The 26,408-nt window shown below is 45.0% G+C and overlaps 1 protein-coding gene across 1 annotated transcript in view; it reads left to right on the plus strand.

Annotated features, from left to right (window-relative positions):
* The first annotated feature begins 4,318 nt into the window (after positions 1–4,318).
* The window catches only part of ALLC (allantoicase), a 28,373-nt gene continuing 6,283 nt past the window's right edge, over positions 4,319–26,408 (plus strand). The window contains exons 1-6 of the mRNA XM_073568162.1: positions 4,319–4,459; positions 6,404–6,510; positions 10,241–10,291; positions 17,981–18,068; positions 19,102–19,224; positions 19,482–19,558. Of these exons, the coding sequence (XP_073424263.1) occupies positions 6,418–6,510; positions 10,241–10,291; positions 17,981–18,068; positions 19,102–19,224; positions 19,482–19,558 (432 nt within the window). The 5' untranslated portion in view covers positions 4,319–4,459; positions 6,404–6,417. The remainder of the gene's footprint in view (positions 4,460–6,403; positions 6,511–10,240; positions 10,292–17,980; positions 18,069–19,101; positions 19,225–19,481; positions 19,559–26,408) is intronic.

Here is a 26,408-nt window from a genome sequence, read left to right on the forward strand (position 1 = left end):
ATAGCTGCTATTGCGCAGGCGCGGCGGGCGCCATTTTCAAATTGATTTTTTGTTTTACTTCCTCAATAACATCAGGAATAGTTATTAACTGGACACTAAACATGAGATTATGCTGCAGCACAGGGTCCACGGCCGGCACCTGCCTATCGAAGAATTTTTTTTTCAGTATATACAGATATTCATTATGCAAACTAGAGGGCAGGTCAGTGAGGGATCAGTGACCTGTCAGCAGTCTGCATTATGAATAGCTAATCAGAGCACCACATGAAGACCCCCCCCACAGGCTGCCCCGGGACACGAGCATATCATTAACACAAAACTGAAAATAAAGATTGAAGAACATCCATAAGACGAATTTCATCAACCAAGGTATCATTGTAATCAGTATATCGGCGCCGACCTGACACTGTATGTATGTTTCTCTACACAATCCTGGTGACAGGTTCCCTTTAATGAGACTTAATACAATGAAAGAACTGATTCATACACTTGGTAATTAGTATGTAGGTATCCCAGCCTTCATCTAACAGATGACATCCCTGTGTAGATCGCTCCATTTTGGTGGGTGTTTGATGTCTGAAAGGAACCTAGAAAATATGAAAGCCGGCAGCTTTCATATTTTGCGTACTTGCATACTTCTGGGCACATTCCGACTAGATGTGTCCTGCTTCGCTTAATACGTCTACACGGGAAGTGACTGCATGTACGTAAATCACATACTTGCAGCCACTCTCACGGCGCTGGCAATAGACAATCATCACAGCGAGTAGTGCATATGCTGTGAGGATTCACAAGTCTGCTTTCACACAGAGTGACTGCAGACTTGTAAACTATGACTGGACATCCCTGTTAAGAAATGTACCCTAATATAGCTTTCCTTAAAAAGCAAGAGACCTGTCCAAAATGCCATATGCTATCCCTAAAAGTCCATGGCCCCCGATTCACCATTGCTTTTGTGCCTTTGTCTAGTTTTGTCTATTTTGCACCCTTTTCTTTAGTTTTCACCCAGTTCATTACTCTGTTAGCGCCTTTTTTTTATTTGCCCCTTTTTTAATTTTATTTGATCTGTGCTTGCGTGCTTTTTTTCTGCTTTGTTGGCAGAATTTAGCAATTCTAGATGCTTTCGCCTGATCGATCAATTGTGACTTTTAAAAAGGTCGCAAAATTTACGGCAACTCTACTCCTATTACTCCAGGTATATTTTTCAGTATGGCAAAATTTTTGTGCAATTATTTTGTGTATTAGCTCCAAAGTGTGACTTTTGGTTCTAAAAAAAAAATCACAAAACAGTTCAAGATGGGGAAACCCCCCCATTTTTTTTTACTTTGCACCAAATTCATGAATCATATGCGTCATTTGATTAATTTGATACCAAAAACGGCAACTAATGCCACAAGACAAAAAAGAAAAGCGAGTTAGAAATGCAAAGGATGAATTTGGGCCCATGCGCTATCGGGAAAATATGTCTTAAAAGACAAAAATTATGAAATCCTTACAAACTAAGTTTTTCTGATTTTGGTATTTCTGTTCCAAGAGTTTATGTGGTCTTCAGGATTAGTACAAATAGGTACCTTTTCCTCTGGAGACAGATCCTTTGTTGATATGTTTGGCGTCATAAATAATTGTTATAAAAATTGTTCAACTCCGATTGCAAATTTGGCTTATTAGCAAAATGTACAAACTTTCTGCTGTTTGTAATAAACCAATCAAATAAGAACAATAAGAACAATTTAAAGAGATTAACACCACTAATATCGCAAGAGTTATTTTCAAACGCAACACAAAATGCCAATTTTAATAACTGCTGCAGTTTCAGAATGGATGACAGGTACCATTATTTGGGTCTTATGACCTACTTCAAGCGTGATACATAGCCAGACAACAGCATCTTGCATCTGAGGAATCTTACCCAATTCTTTATAGGCAATGGCCTAAATTTCACAAATTTCTTTGAGTTTGCTGCAACTACCTTCTTCAAATCTCACCAAAAATGTTCTATGGGTTCAATCCAAGGCATTGGCGGCTACTACATAATGTTCCCAGATTTCTTCTGAAATTGAGCTTTCGCGGTGCAATGATGCCCAACTTCAACTTTCTCACTGAATGATATTTTCTAGTAGGATTTCTGTTATGGATATAACACATGCTCACAGGTAAAGGAAAAAAGGAAGAGCTACTACAGTAAGATGCTGTAAATCTTGTGCCTGTACAGACTAGAAAGACCCAATCTGCACATCTCAAAAACACCACCTCGAACCTGGCTCCCTAAAAGGCCATTGAATGGTTTCTCGTACCTCCTGAGGAACTAGAGGGGAGGCCACAACACACTGCCAACACGAGGACAGGAAAATCTGCAGGAAGATATAAATACCCAGTGTGAGAAAATTAAAACACTTTTCATATAAGGTAGAGAGGAAAAGCTAAGGATGGCCAGACACAAACGGAACAAGAATAACCTCCCAAAAACCTACAAAGGTGAAAAGAAGAACCGGGAAGGAAAACAAACTCTCACTGCAGGAATTCAACTGGTGTGTTTGCCATGAAAGGTAAACCCATTAGGTGAAGGGCTGGAACTCCTAAACTCAAGTCAACTTAGAGGTATAGCCAGCAAGGAAATGCAGTGAAGGGTGAACATATAAAACTCAACCCAGAATGTGGTAAGACAGAACAATCTGGGAAATTAAAAAACACATGGAGAGGAGCAAACCAAGAAGGGCGAACAAAAACAATTAAAGCCACCAGCTTTTTGACAGGGAAGAAAAGCCAATAGCTCAGCAGTCAGAGGAATCAACCACAAAGCAACAGGTCAGCGGATCGAATTCCCAAACCGATCCTTGACAATTTCCTGATAGTTTATTGAATCCATCTTGCTCTCCACACGCTGCACTTTTCAGTAGAGGAAGCAAAGCAGCCCCAGATCATCACTGAGCTACAGCCATGTTTCACTGTAGGCATCACTGAGCCACCACCATGCTTCACTGTAAGCATCACCAAGCCCCCACAATGCTTCACTATAGGCAGTGTACTCTCAGCATACACTTCAAATCTTGCTTGCTTGTCTATTACAATGATTTGTGAGTTTTTGACCTCCGGGGTCATTCTACCACATCCAGGTAGTGTAGCCCATGTTACTTTAACTTTGAACTTGGGAATATAATTCCAACTGTATCTCTTGGAGTTGACAATAAGTATTTGCAGGAGCCTAACCCAGTTGCCTCTTCAGTTGTCTGGGGGCCACCAGACCAAACCACTGCAAACGTCCTGCTACCTGAGGCATTCCATAACCTCTTCAGATTAGTAGACCCCATAACATTTTTAAGGTGTGGTATAATGCATACATGGCATCACGCCAGCCCTACTAATCAGAAAAGGTGCCAAGAATGCCATAGATAGTAGGAACTTTTCATGGATTTGGTCTGGTGGCCACTGTACCACAGTACTACAAGGGTTTTTGCTCAACTTTAAGAGATATAGTTGGATGCAGAGTTCGTAACTTCAAAATTAAAAGAACACTGGGTATACTTGTGAGGGGAGCCAGGGCGGTAGTCATGGCTGACACAGATTGCTCAATCACGCCCTGGTTTCTTCTCTTAAATTTTTTTTACTTTTCTCTTACATTTTTTTTACTTTTCTCTTGGCAATCCAAGAATATTAGTTGCTCATGAAGACTTGACTAAGATTTCTCAGAAATGCTGCCAGAAGCTGGTATTTGGCAATGTATTATTTCAGCAGTTCATAACCGTCAGAGTACTAAAGACACTTGTCTTGAAGGGAGAGCAGCGGCGGGTCCAGCGGCAGGGGGGGTCCTGGCGGCGGCGCCACCAGAGGGCGCCCGCACCCCATCTCCAGCACAGGCCACAAGCCACGGTCTTTCCTGCCGACTTTTACGGAGGTGGGTGGGCAGGCAACGACGGGACCAGCAGCAGCGGCGGGGGGTCCCGGCGGTGTCCTGCTGGTGGTACTATGGAAGGGCCTGGTACCACCAGCGGGTGCCATATTGGAATACCCATCACTTGAGTATTTCAATATGGCGATCAGCGTGCTTCTGGTCGGCGCGGTGGATTGTGGGATTCGGGGACATCCAGACGGAAGTGGATGACAAACAATTTAAGGCAATTATATATATAGAAGGGGTTGAATAATTTTGATATTGGCTATAGACCACAATTCTTCTGATCTGCAGATGTCCTTTTATACAAAAGTGGCAGTAACCAATGATTTCTTGCTGAAGTGCTCTGTCATTATTTTACTGATGTGGTTAGGCATCACTACATAATTCATGATGTGTGATAGTTGCAATATTCTGGGTTCACGATTGCAGGAAGATCAATAACTGGAGTAACTGATTGACAGGGTGGTTAAGAAATGTCTGTTACTGTATTTATTTAACCACTGTGATCTTCCAGTACTGACCGAGAACCACCGAGGATCATAGTGCATGACAGACCCTATCAACAAGGTAAGGCTAAATGAAAACCTTCTAATAGAGCAAGAAAGACAAAATGATCAAAATTCATGGTACATACAAGTAAGTAGATAATATGTAATATATTATTATTAGTGATGAGCGAGTATACTTGTTGTTCGGGCTTTCCCCGAGCATGCTCGGGTGTCCTCCGAGTATTTTGGCATGCTCAGAGATTTAGTTTGTGTCCACACAGCTGCATGATTTTCGGCTGCTAGACAGCCTGAATACATGTGGGGATTCCCTAACAAACAGGTATTCCTCACATGTATTCAGCCTGTCCAGCAGCTGCAAATCATGCAGCTACGGCGACAGAAACTAAATCTCCGAGCACGTCCAAATACTAGGAGGTGACCCGAGCAACGAGTATACTTGCTCATGACTAATTATTACTATTATTATTATTATTATTAATAATGTTACACAAACCTGCTTGGATAAGCGACATGCAGCCGAGGCGCATCGGACCTAGTAATCGAGCACACCGAAAATACCATGTTAACATCCGAGCATGCTCGCATAACACCTTATCCCAGCACGTTCGCTGAACACTAATTATTATTCAAACAAACCATCAACAGAGGACAGAGACTGCGGTCACTGCCACAGCCCCTGCCATCGTCCCCAGAAACAAATCGTCATCAGTGACGCTCGTTCCAGGGGCTGAACTAGGCTAGTCACGGTGCGATGTGCACTATGCAATACGCATACTAGCAGTGCGCTCAGTTGTTGGCTCAGATCAGCAGTAACAAACCGACAACAGAGTGCGTTGTCAGAATACCAAGCATGCAGAGACCAAGGGCGCCTCCATAAATGACGTTAAATCTTGTAAATTTAGATTTTAGAAATTTTATAGTTTCATATATTGGACATTTATGCACACAGATGTAGCAAATATGCTTTATTTTTTAATTTTTTCTTTTTAGTGGAGGAAAAGCAGGTGAGTTATTTTTTTTTTACTTTACAATTCCTTTTTATTAATAATACACATTATCTTACAGTCCACATAAGGGACTTGAACTTGCGATCATTTGACTGCTTGTTCTATATGCTGCCATACTGAAGTATATAGGACAGATCACAGCCACCTATGAAGTCCAGCCTGTGGGTGGCCTTCACAGGAGTACCAAGATGGCAGTGACAGGAGCCTACATCACGTCCCTGACTGCGATGGCAACTCATTGACTCATGTCATGTTGGGTAAATTGGAGGTTAAACAAATGCTGCAAATTAGTCCAGTTATAAAATTAAAAAACTCAAACCTGCAGCTTGTACTGAGCAGTGTAAGATTTCAGCAGCAGGAGGTGCACTGGGGAGTTAAACTTTCACAAAGGATTATACAGCTATTCTCGCATGGATTTTCAAAGTAAATACACCAGTCTCATTAGGTCTAAGGCTGGTTTCACATTAGCGCTTTTTAAGCGCACGCACGGCCGGGGGTGGCTCCGACCCCGAGCCGGCTCTCTGCCAGGCGTGCCCGCCCCTTGCTTGTAGCGCGCCAAAATCCGAAAAGTTCGATTTTGGCGCGCACGGCGCACCGTCAAAAGTGCGCAGCGCAGGTCAAAGCGCAACTAGCGCACGGCCTGCGCACGATCTGCGCACCCTATGCTAAAGATAGGGTGCGCCGATCGCAGGCGCCGCTGTGCGCTAGGAGGCGGCGCTACAAGCAAGGGGCGGGCACGCCTGGCAGAGAGCCGGCTCGGGGGCGGAGCCACCCCCGGCCATGCGTGCGCTTAAAAAGCGCTAATGTGAAACCAGCCTAAGAGATCTACTTAGTAATAGATGGAGATTCATAGTGAAAATAAATAATAATAATAATAATAATAATAAAATGTGATGACAGACCCACTATAAAAAATGACTAGACAAATAAGGTACAAAGAGCTCAGTGCTGAGTTTTATTGCTCTTTATTTAGAGAATGCTATTTGCTTCTATAGTAACAGCATCCAATATGTCTTCATCAACACAAGAACATAGCGGTGAACAACCCGCTCCAGAATTTGCACAGATGAATAACCTGGCCTGCGAGAGTGTTGGAGGGAAGGTAAATAACAATGAACGTCGAGATTCGTGTGCAGGTATTTAGTGAAGTGATCAAAATATATCAGCAAGTGAAAATACTGATCATCCAGTGGAAACAGGTATATTGCAAATTTATAGCAATAAGCTGCGATTTATCAAGACTCACATTGTGTGTGCTAGACTTGATGATGGTACACTGGATGCGCCAAATTGATTAAGATGCGTCCATCCTGATACGGCATATGAAAGAGGGTTAACTTGACAAAATAACTATTTCAGTCAAATGTCTAAACATAGCGCAATCCATATTAGACTACAGCTATGGCCAAAAGTTTTGAGACTGATAGAAAGTTTGGTTTCCACAAAGTTTGTTGCTTTTAGATCTTAAAGCCTATGGTTACTGAAATACAATTATATGGACTTCATACAGTGCGTTGCGAAAGTATTCAGCTCCCTGGAACTTTTCAACCTTTTCCCACATATCATGCTTCAAACATAAAGATTCCAAATGTAAATTTTTGATGAAGAATCAACAACAAGTGGGACACAATTGTGAAGTTGAAGGAAATTTATTGGTTATTTTAAATTTTTGTGGAAAGTCAAAAACTGAAAAGTGGGGCGTGCAATATTTTTCGGCCCCTTTAACTTAATACTTTGTTGCGCCATCTTTTGCTGCGATTACAGCTGCAAGTCGCTTGGGGTATGTCTCTATCAGTTTTGTACATCGAAAGACTGAAATTCTTGCCCATTCTTCCTTGGCAAACAGCTCGAGCTCAGTGAGGTTTGATGGAGATTGTTTGTGAACAGCAGTTTTCAGCTCTTTCCACAGATTCTCGATTAGATTCAGGTCTGGACTTTGACTTGGCCATTCTAACACCTGGATACGTTTATTTGTGAACCATTCCATTGTAGATTTGGCTTTATGTTTGGGATCATTGTCTTGTTGGAAGACAAATCTCTGTCCCAGTCTCAGGTCTTTTGCAGACTCCAATGTTTGAAGCATGATATGTGGGAAAAGGTTGAAAAGTTCCAGGGCACCAAATACTTTCGCAAGGCACTGTAGTATACTTTTATTGAAGAATACATCATGTTTATGCAAATACTAAATATTTACAGTGTTGACCCTTAATTTTTTAAGACTTCAGGCCTTCACCCCAGCAGCTGGATATCAGCTTCTGGGCCAAATCTTGACTGATGACTGTTCATTCTTGTCTAAGTAGTGATTGGAGTTCATCACGATATCTGTGTTTTTGTTTGTCCATCTGCTTTTTGTGGATTGATCAAAGATTCTGTTTGGGACTGAGATCTGTGGAGTTTTCTGGCAATGGACTCAACATTTCAATGCTTTGTTCACTGAGCCACATAGTTATAACACTTTTGTCTTGTGGCATGGTCTCCATCATGCTGGAAAAAGCATTGTTCATTCCTCTGGATTGTAGGGAGAAGTTGGTCTTGGAGGATGCTAAGATCCCGTTCTTTATTCATGGCAGTGTTCTTAGGTAAAATTGTGATTTAGCCACCTCCATAGATGAAAAGCCTCCACACATGAATGTTCTCAGGATGCTTAACTGTTGGAATGACACAAGACTTATGGTAGCGCTCACCTTTTCTTCTCTGTAAAATCATTCTTTCAGATGTCCCAAACAATCTGAAAGGGGCTTCATCAGAGAAAATAGCTTAACTCCAGTCCTCCACAGTCCAATCAATGTACTTCCTGCAAAATGTCAGTCTGTGATTCATGTTTTTCTTTGAGACAATAGACTTCTTTACTGCTCCTCGTGACATTGAGCCAGTCTGTAAAAGCCTTCACCTCACTCTGTGTGCAGATGCACTGACAACTGCCTGCTGCCATTCCTGAGCAAGCTCTGCACTGGTGTTGAACTTATCCCATAGCTGAATCATCTTTAGGAGACAGTTCTGTCATTTGCTGGACTTTCATGTGTGTCCTGAAGCATTTTTCACAGCCATTGAACCCTTCACTTTGAAGTTCTTGATGATTTGAAAAATGGTTGATTTTGGGGCAATCTTGAAAGCACCAATGTCCTTGCCTGTAAAACCATTTTGATACAAAGTAATGATGACTTTAAGTGTTTCATTGTAGGTAGCCAAGGCTAATAGAAGACGACAACAGTTTCAAAGCTTTTAGCCATGACTGTATGCCTCCAATGAATATACAGCATTGCTCCGACTGATTCATTAACCAATTTTTGAAAATATTCTGTGGTAAAATTGTTTGAAGTGTGAGCCTCTTAATGAATTTGGTGCATCTTCCAGCTGCTATGTGCAATCACAAGAAATGTACTTCAATCAGGGACTAGACTACACCTCTGTCATGACTTATGCCACGTTTGTAGTGTAAATTATGATGAGTTTTTTCGGCAGTGCTCAGCCATACCCCCAGTTGGATAATTTACACTCATTTTACAAAAAGTTGGCATAGCTGTCCAAGAAGGACGTAAATACTCTGAGCTGTAGAAACATTTTGCAACATTTTAAACTGTTTTAAGCTAGAATTTTGATGAAAAATGTTTGATGAATCAAGCCATATAGTATATTGATGTTGTGTATAATCTATTATGGATTATACTATTTTTAGACATGTCATTTTAAAGCAGTTGTTATATAAAGTTAACCTCATTCATATTCCATGTTAAGGTATGTGAACTACATGGAGAGGATTTCCTTCTATGAGCAGCACCCAGTTTAGCAAACTCCATTTTCAGCGTATTAAGTGGACAACCTTCATCAGAATAGCCTTCATGTAATATTATGTTCTCTGTCTAGAGACACAGCCAGGCATAGAGACCAATTTAGAGAATAATCTCTACTTCCACTGTAATAAAATTATTGTTTCAATCTTACTTTTTTTTTCTTAACCACTGTCTTTAAGCCTTTTTAGCACAAATACTGTATATGTTATAGAGGTAGGGGATTCTCTTTCTGGGACCTGCTCTTTTAGTCAAAGAAGAGATTCACAACTGCCACTCTGGAGGATTCAATGCAGCCAACTATTACATAATTGCTCATACAATACAAGTGTTGCAAAAGAAATGTACCCCTACTGGCATAGTCCAGTGGTCTCAGCTGACAGACAGATTTTTACGTCTGCTGACACATAGTGAAGTGAACTACAAGAGTCAGGTACTGTTGCAATTAGGTCACCTTGTTGTGGTGGAATGGCTTTTACATTTTTTGGATCAAAACAATGTTAACTAAGTACCCTATATTATTTACATGTATTATTAGTGGTTTTTTTTACTTACTACTGGGTATTTGTACTTATCTTAGGTTCTGCTTGTTAAATGTCCACAGTGTTAATGCACACTTATGGATTGCACTTATAACAACATGTGCTCTGGCTCAGTTTTTTTAGGTTTTGTTACTGGCTTGTAAGTAAACTAACTAGTACAGAGTATCCTTCCTAAACACAAGAGTAAATGTTTTTCTGTGCTGTGATCTCGAAAAACAGCAAACACAGGAAAATAAAGTAAAACATTAACTGGCCGCACACTTGAACTTGAGTTACCCATGAAGTTGTGGATGTTTTCTTCCTCTGTTCTGCCATTGAGTGGCCAGCTTATTAATTAATAATACTATTAGAATAATAATAGCATCTTTTTGTAAAATCTCAAAAACAAAAAAGTTATTAATGCTTTAAAATACTGCAGAAATAAATAACTGTATTCCCAATGATTACCTTTCAATGAATGCATGTTCAAGCTGCTGTAACATTATACGTCCATATTTTGCAGGTTTTGTTCGCTACTGATGACTGGTTTGCAGCTGCTGAAAATCTATTAAAAGTAAAGTCTTAATTTAGTATTGTTAGTATGATTTGTCATTTTTAAATCTGAACTAATAAATTATTCCTGCTTTTCCATTATCTGGGTGTCACTCCTCTCCTGCTTCTCACACAGTCCCATCCCGCTTGCAATCTCTAAGTCCTTTCCATTGGACCTGAATCTTGGTTATTCAGCCAAGCTAGGTTTATGGAAGTGGTAGCTCATTGAAAGTAGAAAGGGCCAAATGGCCACGGGAAGGACTAACTTTCTTGTTAGGCCACTTCATCCGGTTAATCCATGTAGGGATCCTGGTGTTGTCCTACTGGTTCAGGCTTGTAGGACACTCAGCATCAGGTGTGGACCTTAGGGGAGGAGGCCCAGCCTCAAAAATTGATAGTCTGGCCTTGGAGTGTTGGACCTTCATTCTGCCAACCTCCTGAAGGTTCAGACCTGATGTTTGAGCTGTTATACTTTTACCAAGCAAACAACTGTGTAAGAAACACTGATATTACTGGTGTATGGAGTCCATATAAATAAAATAAATAAATAATCTTTATTTTTATATAGCACCAACATATTCTACAGCGCTTTACAGTTTGCACATATTATCATCACTGTCCCCAATGGGGCTCACAATCTAAATTCCATATCACTATGTCTTTGGAATACCATATAGTGGTAGACACCAGTCCTGCAGACCATATAAGAGATCACAGTACAGTTACAGATAGATACTTACAGCTGGTGTTCTTTCTGGTGGAGTCATTAACTTTTTCCCATCTTTTCCATCTGGCCCAGACCGACATGACAACCTCTCTAGCCAGGACTCATCTGCAGAGATTACACAAAGACACACATGACTTCTCACATTTCAGGCACCTCGGTGTCACGGGGGCTTAGTTCAACTAAGGCTGAAATACCCGGGGCCCCTGTGGTGTCCCTTTTACTAGGGGAAACCCTGTCTGACCCTCAACCCAGGGTTTTTGCTGAAGGTGCAAATGCCTGAGCCTCCGACCTTTCCTTATCTCCTGCTCAGCCCTGCACTTAACCCTCCACCCTCCACCCAGTGAGGAGTCACACCACCAAAGCTCCCACACAAATAATGACAGACAGGGAGAATTTAAACTGCACTGCGCCACACACACACAGGAATATACAGTAATGTGAACAGGGCACAACTAAACACAAATATGGGAAGGAGAAAGGATAACGACGGATCATACGACACCAGATATGAATCTCTCTCTCTTGAACACCTCCACTCCAGACCGGAACCACTTGGTATGAAACACAAGCTATAATCGGCGACGCCCATATGCCAGTAAGACTATTTAAAGACCGTGGGCGTGACTAACCTTCCAACCTGGTCTCCAGCAGGATTAACCCCCGAGAGCCTGAAGATCAAGCCGGCGCCACTGAGGCTATAGTGGCTGGAGGTGGAACTACCTCTGCCTGCCGGACGCTGTGGTGTGAACAGCGTCCGACATGACAGTACCCCGTCTTCTACGAGGGACCCCAGGGCCCTCAAGACTCATAGGACCCGGCTTGTCTGGATGACGACGGTGAAAAGAACTGACCAGCCGATCCGCATGTATGTCTGAGGCTGGAACCCAAGACCTCTCCTCCGGACCATACCCCCGCCAGTGCACCAAATACTGAAGAGTACGGCGTACTACTCGAGAGTCCACTACCTTGGCGACCTCGAACTCTAAATCGCCATCCACCATGACTGGAGGTGGCATCGGCGTCGTGTCCACCAAGCCTACCACCTTTTTCAATAAAGCCCTGTGAAAAACGTTATGTATTCTGTACACCGCAGGAAGTTCCAACCGATAAGCCACTGGGTTAATGATGGCAGAAATCCTAAAAGGCCCAATAAACCTTGGACCCAGTTTTATAGATGGGATTTTGAGTTTTATGTTCTTCGTAGCTAACCACACCCATTCACCCACACACAGGTCCGGACCTGGCACGCGTCTACTGTCAGCCACCCGTTTGTACCTGGCACTCATGCTCAACAAACGCTGTTTCACCCGCCTCCAGACTGATGACAATTGGGCTCCTAGCTGATCCTCCTCCGGGACACCCCCGGAGTCACCCTGACGTAAGGTACAAAACTGAGGATGTTGACCGTACACACAAAAGAATGGAGACTCTCCTGATGACTCTTGGCGGTGATTATTTAACGCGAATTCGGCCAGAGGAAGGAAAGTAGACCACTCCTCCTGGTTGTCGGACACAAAGCATCGTAAATACTGTTCTAGATTTTGGTTCATGCGCTCAGTTTGTCCATTAGACTGTGGATGAAACGCCGATGAATGTGACAACTTGATCCCCAACCTTGAGCAAAAAGCTTTCCAAAACCTCGCCACAAATTGCGTACCCCTATCAGATACTATGTCAGATGGTACTCCGTGGAGTCTGACCACCTCCTTCACAAATACCTGAGCCAACGTCTTAGCATTGGGCAAAGAAGACAACGCCACAAAATGCGCCATCTTTGAAAAACGGTCAACCACCACCAGGATGACCGTGTTCCCTGCCGAGGCTGGCAAGTCAGTGATAAAATCCATGGAGATTTCTGTCCATGGCCTATTGGGTACCCCCAGAGGCTGTAGCGTGCCAGCAGGACGGGTTCGGGGTGACTTAGCCCTAGCGCACGTGATGCAAGCTGCCACGTACGAGACCACGTCCTGCTGGATTTTGGGCCACCAGAAACGACGCGATACCAGCTCTAAGGTGCCCTTCACCCCTGGGTGACCAGCCAGTACCGAATCGTGGTGTTCCTTCAACACCTTAAGCCGAAGATGCAGGGGTACAAATGATTTGTTGGCGGGAAGACCTGGTGGTACCTCCTCTTGGGCCTCGGCAATCTCCGCCTCTACCTCAGTCGTGAGAGCCGAGACCACTACCCCTTTCTGGAGGATGGGTACCGGCTCTTCCCGAGGTTCTCCCCCCGGAAAACACCTAGACAAAGCATCCGCCTTGGTGTTTTTAGCCCCGGGACGGTACGTCACAAGAAAATTGAAACGAGTAAAAAACAATGCCCAGCGAGCCTGCCTAGGAGACAGACGCTTGGCCGACTCCAGGTAGAGCAGATTCTTATGGTCAGTGATAACTGTGACCTGGTGAGCCGCCCCCTCCAAGAAGTGTCGCCATTCCTCAAAAGCCAGTTTGATGGCCAACAACTCCCTGTTGCCGATATCATAATTCCATTCGGCCGGCGACAGCTTCTTGGAGAAGTAGGCGCATGGATGCATCTCGCTCAAGGACGAGCCTTGAGACAGTACTGCCCCCACTCCCACCTCCGACGCATCAACCTCTACCACAAAAGGTTTAGTCACGTCTGGTTGCACCAGAATGGGGGCTGAAGCAAAACTATTCTTCAGACGCTCAAATGCACGTATAGCCACCTCAGGCCAGTTCGCCAGATCGGCACCCTTTTTTGTCATGTCCGTGAGCGGTTTGGCGACAGTCGAAAAGTGTTTTATAAATTTCCTATAATAATTTGCAAACCCAAGGAACCGCTGGAGTGCTTTCAGACTCTCCGGCCTCTCCCATTGCAGCACCGCTTGCACCTTAGCGGTATCCATTTTAAAACCGGCTGCGGACACAATATATCCCAAAAAGGGCAACTCCTGGACAAAAAATAAACATTTTTCCAGCTTAGCATAGAGCTGGTTCTCCCGGAGCAACTGTAACACCTGCCTAACATGCTCCAAATGAGTGTCCCGATCGCTAGAATAAATGAGGATATCATCCAGGTATACAATCACAAATCTCCCCAGGACATGAGCAAATACATCATTAATAAAATGTTGGAAAACGGCAGGCGTGGTGGTCAACCCAAACGGCATAACCAGACTCTCAAAATGACCCTCAGGAGTATTAAACGCCGTCTTCCACTCATCCCCCTGACGGACCCTTATGAGGTTATACGCCCCCCTGAGGTCCAGCTTGGAAAACCATTTCGCCCCCGCTACCTGGTTGAACAAATCCGGGATCAACGGCATTGGGTAGGGATCACGGATAGTAATCTGGTTTAACTCTCGGAAATCCAGACACGGGCGTAACCCCCCATCTTTCTTCTTAATGAAGAAAAACCCCGCGGCTACAGGCGAGGACGAAGGCCGGATGTGACCTTTGCTCAGACTCTCCGCGATGTAGTCTTTCAGAGCCTGTCTCTCAGGACCAGAAATATTAAACATCCTGGCCTTAGGTAATTTGGCCCCGGGTTTTAACCTAATCGCACAGTCATAGGCTCTATGTGGAGGCAGTTCTGAGCAACCCTTCTCAGAGAAAACATCCGCGAAATCCTGCAAAGCCTCCGGCAGGCTGGGCGTCACGGCGGACACACATGTGGCCAAGCAATTGTCTTGGCAGAAACCACTCCATTGGACTATGTCCTGAGTTTTCCAATCAATTACCGGGTTGTGCCTGGACAGCCATGGAAAACCCAGGACCATTTGAGCTGGGAGATTACGAAGGATCCTACATGTAACCGACTCAGAATGTAGGACCCCAATGTGGAGTTTCACCTCTGCCACAAACTCAGTAATCTCCCCTTGAGGGAGGGGAACAGCATTAATGGTCACCACCTGTATGGGGTGAGGAAGTTTTTCGATCTTAAACCCGGCGGTGTGTGCAAACTCCTCATCTATGAGATTGGTGGCGGAACCGCTATCCACAAATACTGATATAGGTAGCTCTCTGCCGGCGATAATAACCTTGGCAGGGAGCATACATTGAGATACCATCATGGAGGATATGCATACGCTCAGTTGGGTCTCCTCCATACCCTCTGAGCTTAACAGTTTTCCGCCGGTGTGACCCTCTTAGGTAGTACCGGGCAAACGTTAACATAATGACCTCCTTTACCACAGTAGAAACATGCTCCGGGCTTCCGGAATCCCGGAGCGCGAGGCTGAACCTGTGCCACGCCAGCAATCTGCATAAGTTCAGGGGACTCATCTACTTCAACCACACCTGCACCTCTGTTTTCCCCCAGAGGTAGTGTCTCCTGTGCCCCCTGACGAAACCGGCGATCAATACGTATCACCAAACTCATGGCAGACTCCAATGATGCCGGAGTCTCATACATCAGGAGGGCTTGTTTAACCTTCCCAGATACCCCATGCATAAACTGGCTCCGCAGCGCTGGGTCATTCCACTGTGTGTCTACAGCCCAGCGGCGAAATTCCGAACAATAGTCCTCTGCCAAGCGCTCCCCCTGGCGGAGGGCGCGGATTTTAGATTCCGCTAGAGCCAGTCGGTCAGGGTCATCGTAAATGAGCCCGAGGGCAGAAAAAACATTATCGACCGAATGAAATGTAGCAGAGTCGGCTGGTAAGGAAAATGCCCATGCTTGGGGGTCACCACTCAGTAATGACAACACCAGCCCTACTCGCTGGGCCTCATTACCTGAGGATATTGGCCGCATGCGGAAGTATAATTTGCAGGCCTCCCGAAATACGACAAATTTGCTGCGATCGCCTGAAAATCGTTCTGGCAGCGGAAACTTCGGCTCTGCACCGATACCTGCAGATGCCGTTTGCACCTTTGCTACTACCAGGCCCTGCTGCTGAACTGCCCCTTTCAACTCGGAGACCTGTATGGACAGCGCCGCCAACTGGCGGGTTATGGAATCTAATGGATCCATGGACTCCTGAAAAAATGTGGGCCGATTATAATGTCACGGGGGCTTAGTTCAACTAAGGCTGAAATACCCGGGGCCCCTGTGGTGTCCCTTTTACTAGGGGAAACCCTGTCTGACCCTCAACCCAGGGTTTTTGCTGAAGGTGCAAATGCCTGAGCCTCCGACCTTTCCTTATCTCCTGCTCAGCCCTGCACTTAACCCTCCACCCTCCACCCAGTGAGGAGTCACACCACCAAAGCTCCCACACAAATAATGACAGACAGGGAGAACTTAAACTGCACTGCGCCACACACACACAGGAATATACAGTAATGTGAACAGGGCACAACTAAACACAAATATGGGAAGGAGAAAGGATAACGACGGATCATACGACACCAGATATGAATCTCTCTCTCTTGAACACCTCCACTCCAGACCGGAACCACTTGGTATGAAACATAAGCTATAATCGGCGACGCCCATATGCCAGTAAGACTATTTAAAGACCGTGGGCGTGACTAACCTTCCAACCTGGTCTCCAGCAGGATTAACCCCCGAGAGCCTGAAGATCAAGCTGGCGCCACTGAGGCTATAGTGGCTGGAGGTGGAACTACCTCTGCCTGCCGGACGCTGTGGTGTGAACAGCGTCCGACATGACACTCGGCCAGCAATCACCAAGCTGCACAAACTCCTTATCCTGCTGATACCCCAATACTGAGCCGCTGCTGTATGTGTCCCTATTACTGCACCTGCTGTGTGGTATTGTGTGACCTCTAATTTACCTCATACGTGAGCCCTAGATCCCGCTTTCATTGCACTCATAAAGTATGATGTCACAAAAGTGTCCCACAAGCATTCTAAGATACCCCACAGTGAATTTCTCCACAGTACCCTCCACACGCACAGTATGATGACCCTACTGAACCCCATGTCTTAACTCCCCTGGAAAAGTATGGTGACCCCCCAACACAGTTTGATCCCCCAACTGTGACCCTCACGCAGGCCTCCTTGCAATATAATGGGCTTACATACAATATAAGGCCCTGCACCTCTCCACACTGTATAAGGGCCCCCGAACAGTACGATGGACCCCACACAAACCTTCACACTTGTATACAGTAAAATGCACCCCATATTCCATACAGCATAATGTATCCCATAATCCATACAGTATAACGCATCCCATAGTCCATACAGCATAATGCACCCCATACTCCATACAGCATAATGCATCCCATAGTCCATACAGTATAATGCATCCCATAGTCCATACAGCATAAGTCTACCCATAGTCCATACAGTATAATGCACCCCATAGTCCATACAGCATAATGCAATCCATATTCCATACAGCATAATGCACCCCATACTCCATGCAGCATAATGCATCCCATAGTCCATACAGTGTAATGCATCCCATAGTCCATATAGCATAATGCACCCCATACTCCATACAGCATAATGCATCCCATAGTCCATACAGTATAATACATCCCACAGTCCATACAGCATAAGTCTACCCATAGTCCATACAGTATAATGCATCCTATAGTCCATACAGCATAATGCAATCCATACTCCATGCAGCATAATGCATCCCATAGTCCATACAGTATAATGCATCCCATATTCCATACAGCATAATGCAACCCATAGTCTATACGGTATAAAACATCCCATAGTACAATGTATAGTGCACCTCATACTGCATACAGCATAATGCATCCCATAGTCCATACAATATAATGCACCCCATACTACTTACAGCATAATGCATCCCATAGTATAAAGTATAATGCACCCCATAGTCCATACAGCATAATGCATCCCATAGTCCATAAAGTATAATGCAGCCCATAGTCTGCTGTATAATATAATGCACCCAATAGTCCATACAGTGTAATGTACCCCATAGTTCTCTGTATAGTATAATGCACCCTGTAGTCCATACAGCATAATGCACCTCATAGTCCTCCATATTAGCAGTCTAGTAGCATGGTCAAAAGCTTGGTCAAACTTCTTCTGCATGATTGGCTTTAGAGCTTGCCTTATTTATATCATTTTTTTACTAGAAAGGTGATCCAGAATTTAAAGTTGGACTCTTTACAGAGTATGGAAAATGGATGGATGGTTGGGAAACGAGGCGGAAGAGAATTCCAGGTGAGACAGAGAGATTTATTGGTGCATGGTCTTCTATTATGTAGACAATAAGTGGTTTTCTGATTTCAATTGATCACGCCATAAACCAGTGGAACCATAAACCAGTAACTTTGTTCAAATGAGTCACTGTGACTACCCGAAGAATATCTGTAGAATAAAAAAATATCTCTTCAGCTCAGATCCACGACTAGAAAAATAACTTCATGAGGGATAATTTCGACTACCAACAATCATTTCAAAGATTTGTTTTGTTTTAGAATTCCAAATACATTTTTCAGCAAATGTGTTATCTTGCACTAAATGCAATCAATTTATCTGATCCAGTTTCTTATTTCACTATATTGGTGACATGAAAGGGATGGATGAACCAGTGACATAAATGAATATTGCATGAACTTAGGAAAATGTGGACCCTTTGGGTTGCAACAAATTTGACTTAGTGCTAAAGTGCTAAACGAGAAGAGATGAATCTGAGGGATTCCCAGGTTTTTACCCTTAAAGTAGTTTCCATTAGCAACAGCAGAAAGATGATGGATTCCAATATGCAATTCCAGAAAAAAAACCTGTCAAGACTAGTTGACTGGTTGAAGTCAGAACAGGAAAAGTTAAAATGGGAGACAGGCAGACGGCCATGGCAGACAATCCACTTAGGTAGCAGTATATAAAAAATAAAGTAAACTTTAGCACAGGTAGACACCTAAAAAACATTGCTCAGGCACAATACATGGGGGATATGGCCCCTAAGAAGTCTAGCATGATAGGCTGAGGAGGAAGAGCTTTGGAGCTCAATGGCCCATTAAGAGGCCCTGAGTCAATGTGCACATGGGACCTAAAGGCAAAATCAGAGTTCGCAGAAGAGAGACAATGGCAGTGAGCAGGACAATGTGCCCAGAAGATAGGTGGAGCATGGATGTGCAGTGCAGGAACAGAGCAGAGGCATTCTTGAGGACAGCAATCGTGTTGGGTGAACGTGACAAACTCTTACACCAAACACCATTCACAGCTTGTAACGGAAGGACATATTTTTTCCTAGGTCATGACTGGTGTATAATCGAGCTGGGTGTTCCAGGAGTCATTCATGGCTTTCATGCGGACACACATTTCTTCACTGGAAATTATGCACCACGCATTTCAGTGCAGGTTGCATGTCTACAAGGTAACTATTGTTTCCATTTATTCTGTTACATTGATTTAGAATTATTTAACTGGTATATTAATTAGGCAGCTAGTGGTTTGGGGTTCTATAATATAGATAATGTACTCTAAAAATAGATATATTGCATCATAAAAGGGCGCGAGCAATTTCAATAAATACGATAGTGTTATTTTAGTATTTTTATTCTAAGTCTTCATCACATTTGCAATGAATGTACATACGGCGTGTAACATTGACAAACTTTTATGTCTTCTAAGAAATTATATCACTGCCTGCAAGAGAGGACAGAATTGGATCTGCTGCAACTGAGGAAGATTTTAAAGCCATCGATAGGGTAAGGAAGATGTGGATGATGGAGGCTTGAGATGATTAATATTCATATTTGCTTTAGGAGGTATCTTAAGAAATTCAATATCTCAAGGATCTGTCACTAAAAAACCCTACTTTTCTATGTTCTACCAAGATACACAAAACCAAAAAAACAAACTCTTATGTTAGTTCTGTGAAATGTCAGTTATCATAATTCTATGTAAAGGATATATCATCAATAAAATCAAATAGGTCATTTGTCACTCAACCCCTTATGAAATGGTCACAAGCATTGGCTCAAATGTCAGTCTCAGAGTGAGGATAAAGAGAAGAGGCATGCTATGTGATATTGCTGTTATTGAATGAGGGTGAATAAATCTGTTTTTTTTTCCTCACAACTTGCAATACTAGTAGCTTCTCCCGGGATCAGTCTCCCATTTCCTCCTCTTTTTAAACCTTCATTCTCCACCCGTCGGGTGTGAGTCCATCGGTTGGAGCAGCCACACATTGGAATCATTAGAATTTAAGTTAACTCCGAAACGCGTCACATAAATAAATCATTTTTTTTCCCTCACAACACTTATGGCGGTGCCTTGCATCTACTAGCTATTTCCTCCTCTTTTCAAGTCTCAAATATAGTTGACTTTTCCTGGAATTTGTGGCTAATTCTGGAGTCAGAGTCTGAATATACTAGAGGTTGGGAGAGTCCAACCCTGCATATAAGCTAATGTTTAAAGAAACACTTTAACCCTAAGGCCTCATTCACACATCAGTATTTTTGCATCAGTGTTTGTATGTCAAAGCCAGGAGTGAAACATACAGAGAAAAACTGTAAATGAAAGATTGACCCCGTTCTGTGTTTTGGAGACATTCTTGGTTTTACCAAACACTGATGAAATACTGATCAAAAATACTGATGTGTGAATCAGGCCCAAATTTACCTCAGGCCTCATTCACACGTTAATATTTTTCATCCGTGCTTGTATGCCGATTAGAGTTGAGCGACTTTTGGTTTTTTAGGGTCGCGTTTCGTTTCGTGAAACCCGACTTTTCCAAAAGTCGGGTCGAGCAAGATCGTCCGATTATAGGGAAAAGTCGGGGTCGTCCCGAAACACGAAACCCAATGTAAGTCAATGGGGAATAAAAGTCGGCAGTGAGAGGAGGACAGGAAACACACCTACAATGCCCATTTGAATGCCAAAAGCATCAATTCTTCTTACTTAAGCTTGTCAACCTTAATTAACTTCATAATATAAGTTACGCACTGAAAAATGGGGGTTATTTGGCTAAAGTTGTGGGGGGGGAGGGCTGGCTGCAGGTTTTCATGTGCCCTGGGCGAAAGAGTGCCCCTTTAACACATACCACAACTCATCATGCTCCGATACGGCAGAGAAATAGCGGTATAGTACAATGAAAAATACTTCACTTTTTACATCTCATGACGAGGCCCATCTATTTCTCCATACAGAATCATTGGTCCCATATAATGTTTGAAACAGTATATGATGAGCTCCACATAATGCTACAGTATATGTTGGTCCCCATGGATGAAGCTCCACTGTCTTATGGGCCCAAATAATGCTCCAAACATAATGGTCCCCATTTCTAATGCTCTAGTGTATAATGGGCCCTGTAAATGCTGCTCCAGTGTCTGATGTCCACCTTTGGAATGTTCCAGTGTATGGTGGGCCCCATCTATCATTCTCCAGAGTATAGTGCTCCCCAAAAATTGCTGTCCCAACATTGAAAACAATCAAATAAGTCTCCTCGCTAGGGAATCCCTGTACTTGTCTGGACAGGTGCTGTAGTTTGCTTAACAGCTCGCCAGCCGTTCTCACGCCCAGTATGGATTGCACGTGATTGCACAAAGGTTAGAAAGGGTACCGTATCCCTGGATAACATGTATGGATAGCGTACACATTCAAAATATATGTCTCAGGAGGCAGGCTCAGACGGTGTCAGGCCCAGTATGGATTGCACGTGATTGCACAAAGGTTAGAAAGGGTACCGTATCCCTGGATAACATGTATGGATAGCGTACACATTCAAAATATATGTCTCAGGAGGCAGGCTCAGACGGTGTTAGGCCCAGTATGGATTGCACGTGATTGCACAAAGGTTAGAAAGGGTACCGTATCCCCGGATAACATGTATGGATAGCGTACACATTCAAAATATATGTCTCAGGAGGCAGGCTCAGACGGTGTTAGGCCCAGTATGGATTGCACGTGATTGCACAAAGGTTAGAAAGGGTACCGTATCCCCGGATAACATGTATGGATAGCGTACACATTCAAAATATATGTCTCAGGAGGCAGGCTCAGACGGTGTTAGGCCCAGTATGGATTGCACGTGATTGCACAAAGGTTAGAAAGGGTACCGTATCCCCGGATAACATGTATGGATAGCGTACACATTCAAAATATATGTCTCAGGAGGCAGGCTCAGACGGTGTTAGGCCCAGTATGGATTGCACGTGATTGCACAAAGGTTAGAAAGGGTACCGTATCCCCGGATAACATGTATGGATAGCGTACACATTCAAAATATATGTCTCAGGAGGCAGGCTCAGACGGTGTTAGGCCCAGTATGGATTGCACGTGATTGCACAAAGGTTAGAAAGGGTACCGTATCCCCGGATAACATGTATGGATAGCGTACACATTCAAAATATATGTCTCAGGAGGCAGGCTCAGATGGTGTTAGGCCCAGTATGGATTGCACGTGATTGCACAAAGGTTAGAAAGGGTACCGTATCCCCGGATAACATGTATGGATAGCGTACACATTCAAAATATATGTCTCAGGAGGCAGGCTCAGACGGTGTTAGGCCCAGTATGGATTGCACGTGATTGCACAAAGGTTAGAAAGGGTACCGTATCCCCGGATAACATGTATGGATAGCGTACACATTCAAAATATATGTCTCAGGAGGCAGGCTCAGACGGTGTTAGGCCCAGCATGGATTGCATGTGATTGCACAAAGGTTAGAAAGGGTACCGTATCCCCGGATAACATGTATGGATAGCGTACACATTCAAAATATATGTCTCAGGAGGCAGGCTCAGACGGTGTTAGGCCCAGTATGGATTGCACGTGATTGCACAAAGGTTAGAAAGGGTACCGTATCCCCGGATAACATGTATGGATAGCGTACACATTCAAAATATATGTCTCAGGAGGCAGGCTCAGACGGTGTTAGGCCCAGTATGGATTGCACGTGATTGCACAAAGGTTAGAAAGGGTACCGTATCCCCGGATAACATGTATGGATAGCGTACACATTCAAAATATATGTCTCAGGAGGCAGGCTCAGACGGTGTCAGGCACAGTATGGATTTGACGGCCCAGATTACACAGCGGAGGAGCAGGGAGAGGTAAAGATTGCAAATGCTGGGGCCCTGCCCAAGCAAGGGGGGCCCACTCGTGGGCGTCGGTACTGGCACTGGGCCCCTCATAGTACAGCGGTGTGTCTGACGGCGGGTGTGCACCACCACCGTCAGAGACATTTGATTGCACTATGAGGGACCCTGTGCCAGTGCCCGCGCCCAAGAGTCGGCCTACCCACCTGTCCAGGGCAACGGCACTCGCACGGTGTCGTGCGCTAGGTGGTGACCCCGGCCATGGGGGGGAGGCAGCACAGTTAGGGAGTTTTAGAAAGTGGCATATGTTGATGTTGGACATTCAGCTGATGCAAAAGGCGAAATAGGTGAAGTACCAGGAAGAGGTGGACCAAAGCAAGCCATTTTTCTGTCACCCTATGTGTCATCAGGGGAAGGTGGGACAAAATCCTTGGAAACCCATGCGTGGTTCATTTTAATGAAGGTTAGATCATCCACATTTTGGGTTGACAGACGGGTCCTTTTTTCTGTCAGGATTGATCCAGCTGCACTGAAGACTCTTTCCGATAGCACACTTGCAGCTGGGCAAGCGAGCTCCTGTAAGACATATTGGGCCAATTCAAGCCAGGTGTCCAGTTTAGCGGCCCAATAGTCAAAGGGGAATGACCTGTGTGGGAGAACATCGATATGGGAGGAAAAGTAGTTTGTAACCATAGTTGACAACTGCTGTCTCCTGTCACTTTCCATCGATGCAGTATTACCAGTTGTGTGAGCGGTATTTGAAAAATCAGTCCACAACATTGTCATGAAACCCCTGTCTCCAACGCCACTTCTGCTGTGTGCACCACGAACACCTCTGCCAAGCTGCCCCCGGCCCGTATGGCTCGTGTGAGAACCATCACCGCTGCTGTGTGCTGGGAATGCCTCAAGCAACCGATTTACCAGAGTTGCTTGTTTATTAGCCAATATTAGGTCAAGGTTCTCCTGTGGCATGATGTTTTGTAATTTGCCTTTATAGCGTGGATCCAGGATGCTGGCCAACCAGTAGTCGTCATCGTTCATCATTTTGGCAATGCGGGGGTCCCTTTTTAGGATCCGCAAGGCATAATCTGACATGTGGGCCAATGTTCCCGGTGTCAATGATGCACTGCGAGTGCTGGGTGGAGGAGCACTTTCTGGCAAATCCACATCCCTCCAGTCACGCACAAACCCTGTACCAGACCTTGCCACGCCAACATTTTCACTTGCCCCACGAGATGCATCCTCCTCCCCTAAGTAATCATCCCCATCATCCTCCTCCTCCTCCTCTTCTTCCTCCACCTCGTCCAGGAGAGGTCCCTGAGCAGACAATGGCTGAATGTCATCAAGGATTCCCTCCTCCTCTTTCTCCTCATCAACATTGGCTGCAGACGCCTGCTCCTTAAGGTGCGTCAAAGTTTGCATGAGCAGACGCATAAGTGGGATGCTCATGCTTAGGATGGCGTCGTCTGCGCTTACCAGCCGTGTGCATTCCTCAAAACACTGAAGGACTTTACAAAGGTCTTTCAGCTTCGACCACTGCACGCCTGTCAACTCCATGTCTGCTCTCAAAGTGCCTGGCCGTGTATCCTCCCACAAATGCATTATGGCCTGCCTCTGCTCGCACAGCCGCTCCACCATGTGCAGGGTGGAGTTCCACCTTGTTGCAATGTCGATAATGAGGCGGTGGTTGGGAAGGTGGAGCAATCGCTGCAGCTTCTGCATACGAACGGAGTGTACAGGCGACTGGCGGATGTGCGCGCACAGACTTCGCACCTTCTGGAGCAGGGCTGTTAACTCCGGATAATTTTTGAGGAAGCACTGCACCACCAGGTTCAAGGTGTGAGCCAAGCAAGGTATCTGGCTGAGTTTTGAAAGGGCTATGGCTGCCACAAAATTACGGCCGTTATCACTAACTACCTTGCCTGCCTCAAGATGTACACTGCCCAGCCATGACTCAGTTTGTCGCTTCAAGTACTCGGCCAGCACCTCGGCGGTGTGTCTGTCGCCCAAACACATCATCTGCAACACAGCCTGCTGACGCTTTCCACTAGCTGCTCGATAGGGGGACACATCGTGTGCAACAGTGGCAGCTGCAGATGGAGTGCTCGTACGACTGCGCTCTGTGGACGAGCTTTCGCTTCTGGAAGAGGAGGAGGAGGAGGGTCGAACGCCTACAGCCAACTGTTTCCTATACCGTGGGCTAGGCAGCACTGTCCCACCACCGCTGTCCCCTGTGGACCCTGCATCCACCACATTAACCCAGTGCGCAGTGATGGACACGTAACGGCCCTGGCCATGCCGACTGGACCATGCATCAGTTGTGAGGTGCACCTTTCCGCTCACTGACTGCTTGAGTGCATGGACAATGCGGTCTTTCACATGATGGTGGAGGGCTGGGATGGCTTTGCGAGAGAAGAAGTGGCGACTGGGTAGGTCATAGCGTGGTACTGCATAGGCCATGAGTTCGCGGAAAGCTGTGCTTTCCACCAACCGAAAGGGCATAATCTCAAACGAGATTAGTTTGGCAATGTGGGCGTTCAAACCCAGTGTACGCGGATGAGAGACTGAGTACTTTCTTGACCTACTCATAGTGTCTGGGAGGGTGAGCTGGACTTGAGAGCTGCATATGGTGGAAGTAGCGGTGGACTGGGCGGACTGAGAGAGGGTTGATGATGGTGATGGAGTTGGTGTTCTTTCTGATGGCCTAGAATCAGTCTTTCGTTGATATAACAGTGGGATTCCCTGACTGCTGTGGCCTTGCAATGACACCTCAACATTTGCTGCTGTGCTAACCGGTGGGCTTACAGTGGGGGAAACAATGTAGCGTTGCTGACTACCTTCGTTGTGATCAGTTGCACATGTGGCACTTGAGGTTTGGTGTTGTGTCCACGCTTGCAAGTGCATGCTGGTTAAATGTCTAAGCATGCAACTGGTATTCAAATTTTTCAGATTTTTCCCTCGGCTAAAGGTCTTTGCGCACTTCTTACAGATAACCTTGGCCTGATCTTGAGGATTTTGTTCAAAAAAGTGCCACACTGCACTCTTCCTACTTTGGCAGACATTTTGCGGCCTAGCACGCTGTGATCTTTTGACCCTCTGGACAAGCTGTCCAGCAACTCTTTTGATGTTTGGAACCTGTCTTTGGAGTGCTCCGGGCCTGCCAGATAACAGCTGTTGCGATGTCGATGTCTGCTGTGGATGCTCCTCATCTGAGCTATTGGAAGCAGCACCCTCTTCCCCCAATGGATGCCAATCTGGGTCAACAACTGGGTCATCCATCACCTCCTCTTCTATGTCATGTGCACCTTTCTCTGTGTCACCGTGTATGGTGGTATAGTGTGCGGGAAGGGGCACCTGAGTCTCATCAGGGTCAAAATCTGGCTCTGTACACTGCGAGGACAATGTAGTGCTCTGAGTGAATGTACCAGCAGAATCATCCATCAGCGGCTGTGCATCAGTGCACTCCATCTCAGATTCATCTTGGCCTGGGTAATTCACCATTTGACTTGATAA

This window comes from Dendrobates tinctorius, unplaced genomic scaffold (assembly GCF_039654945.1).
Source record: "Dendrobates tinctorius isolate UK_male_01 unplaced genomic scaffold, ASM3965494v1 ptg000021l, whole genome shotgun sequence".
In the NCBI taxonomy this organism is placed as follows: Eukaryota; Metazoa; Chordata; class Amphibia; order Anura; family Dendrobatidae; genus Dendrobates; species Dendrobates tinctorius.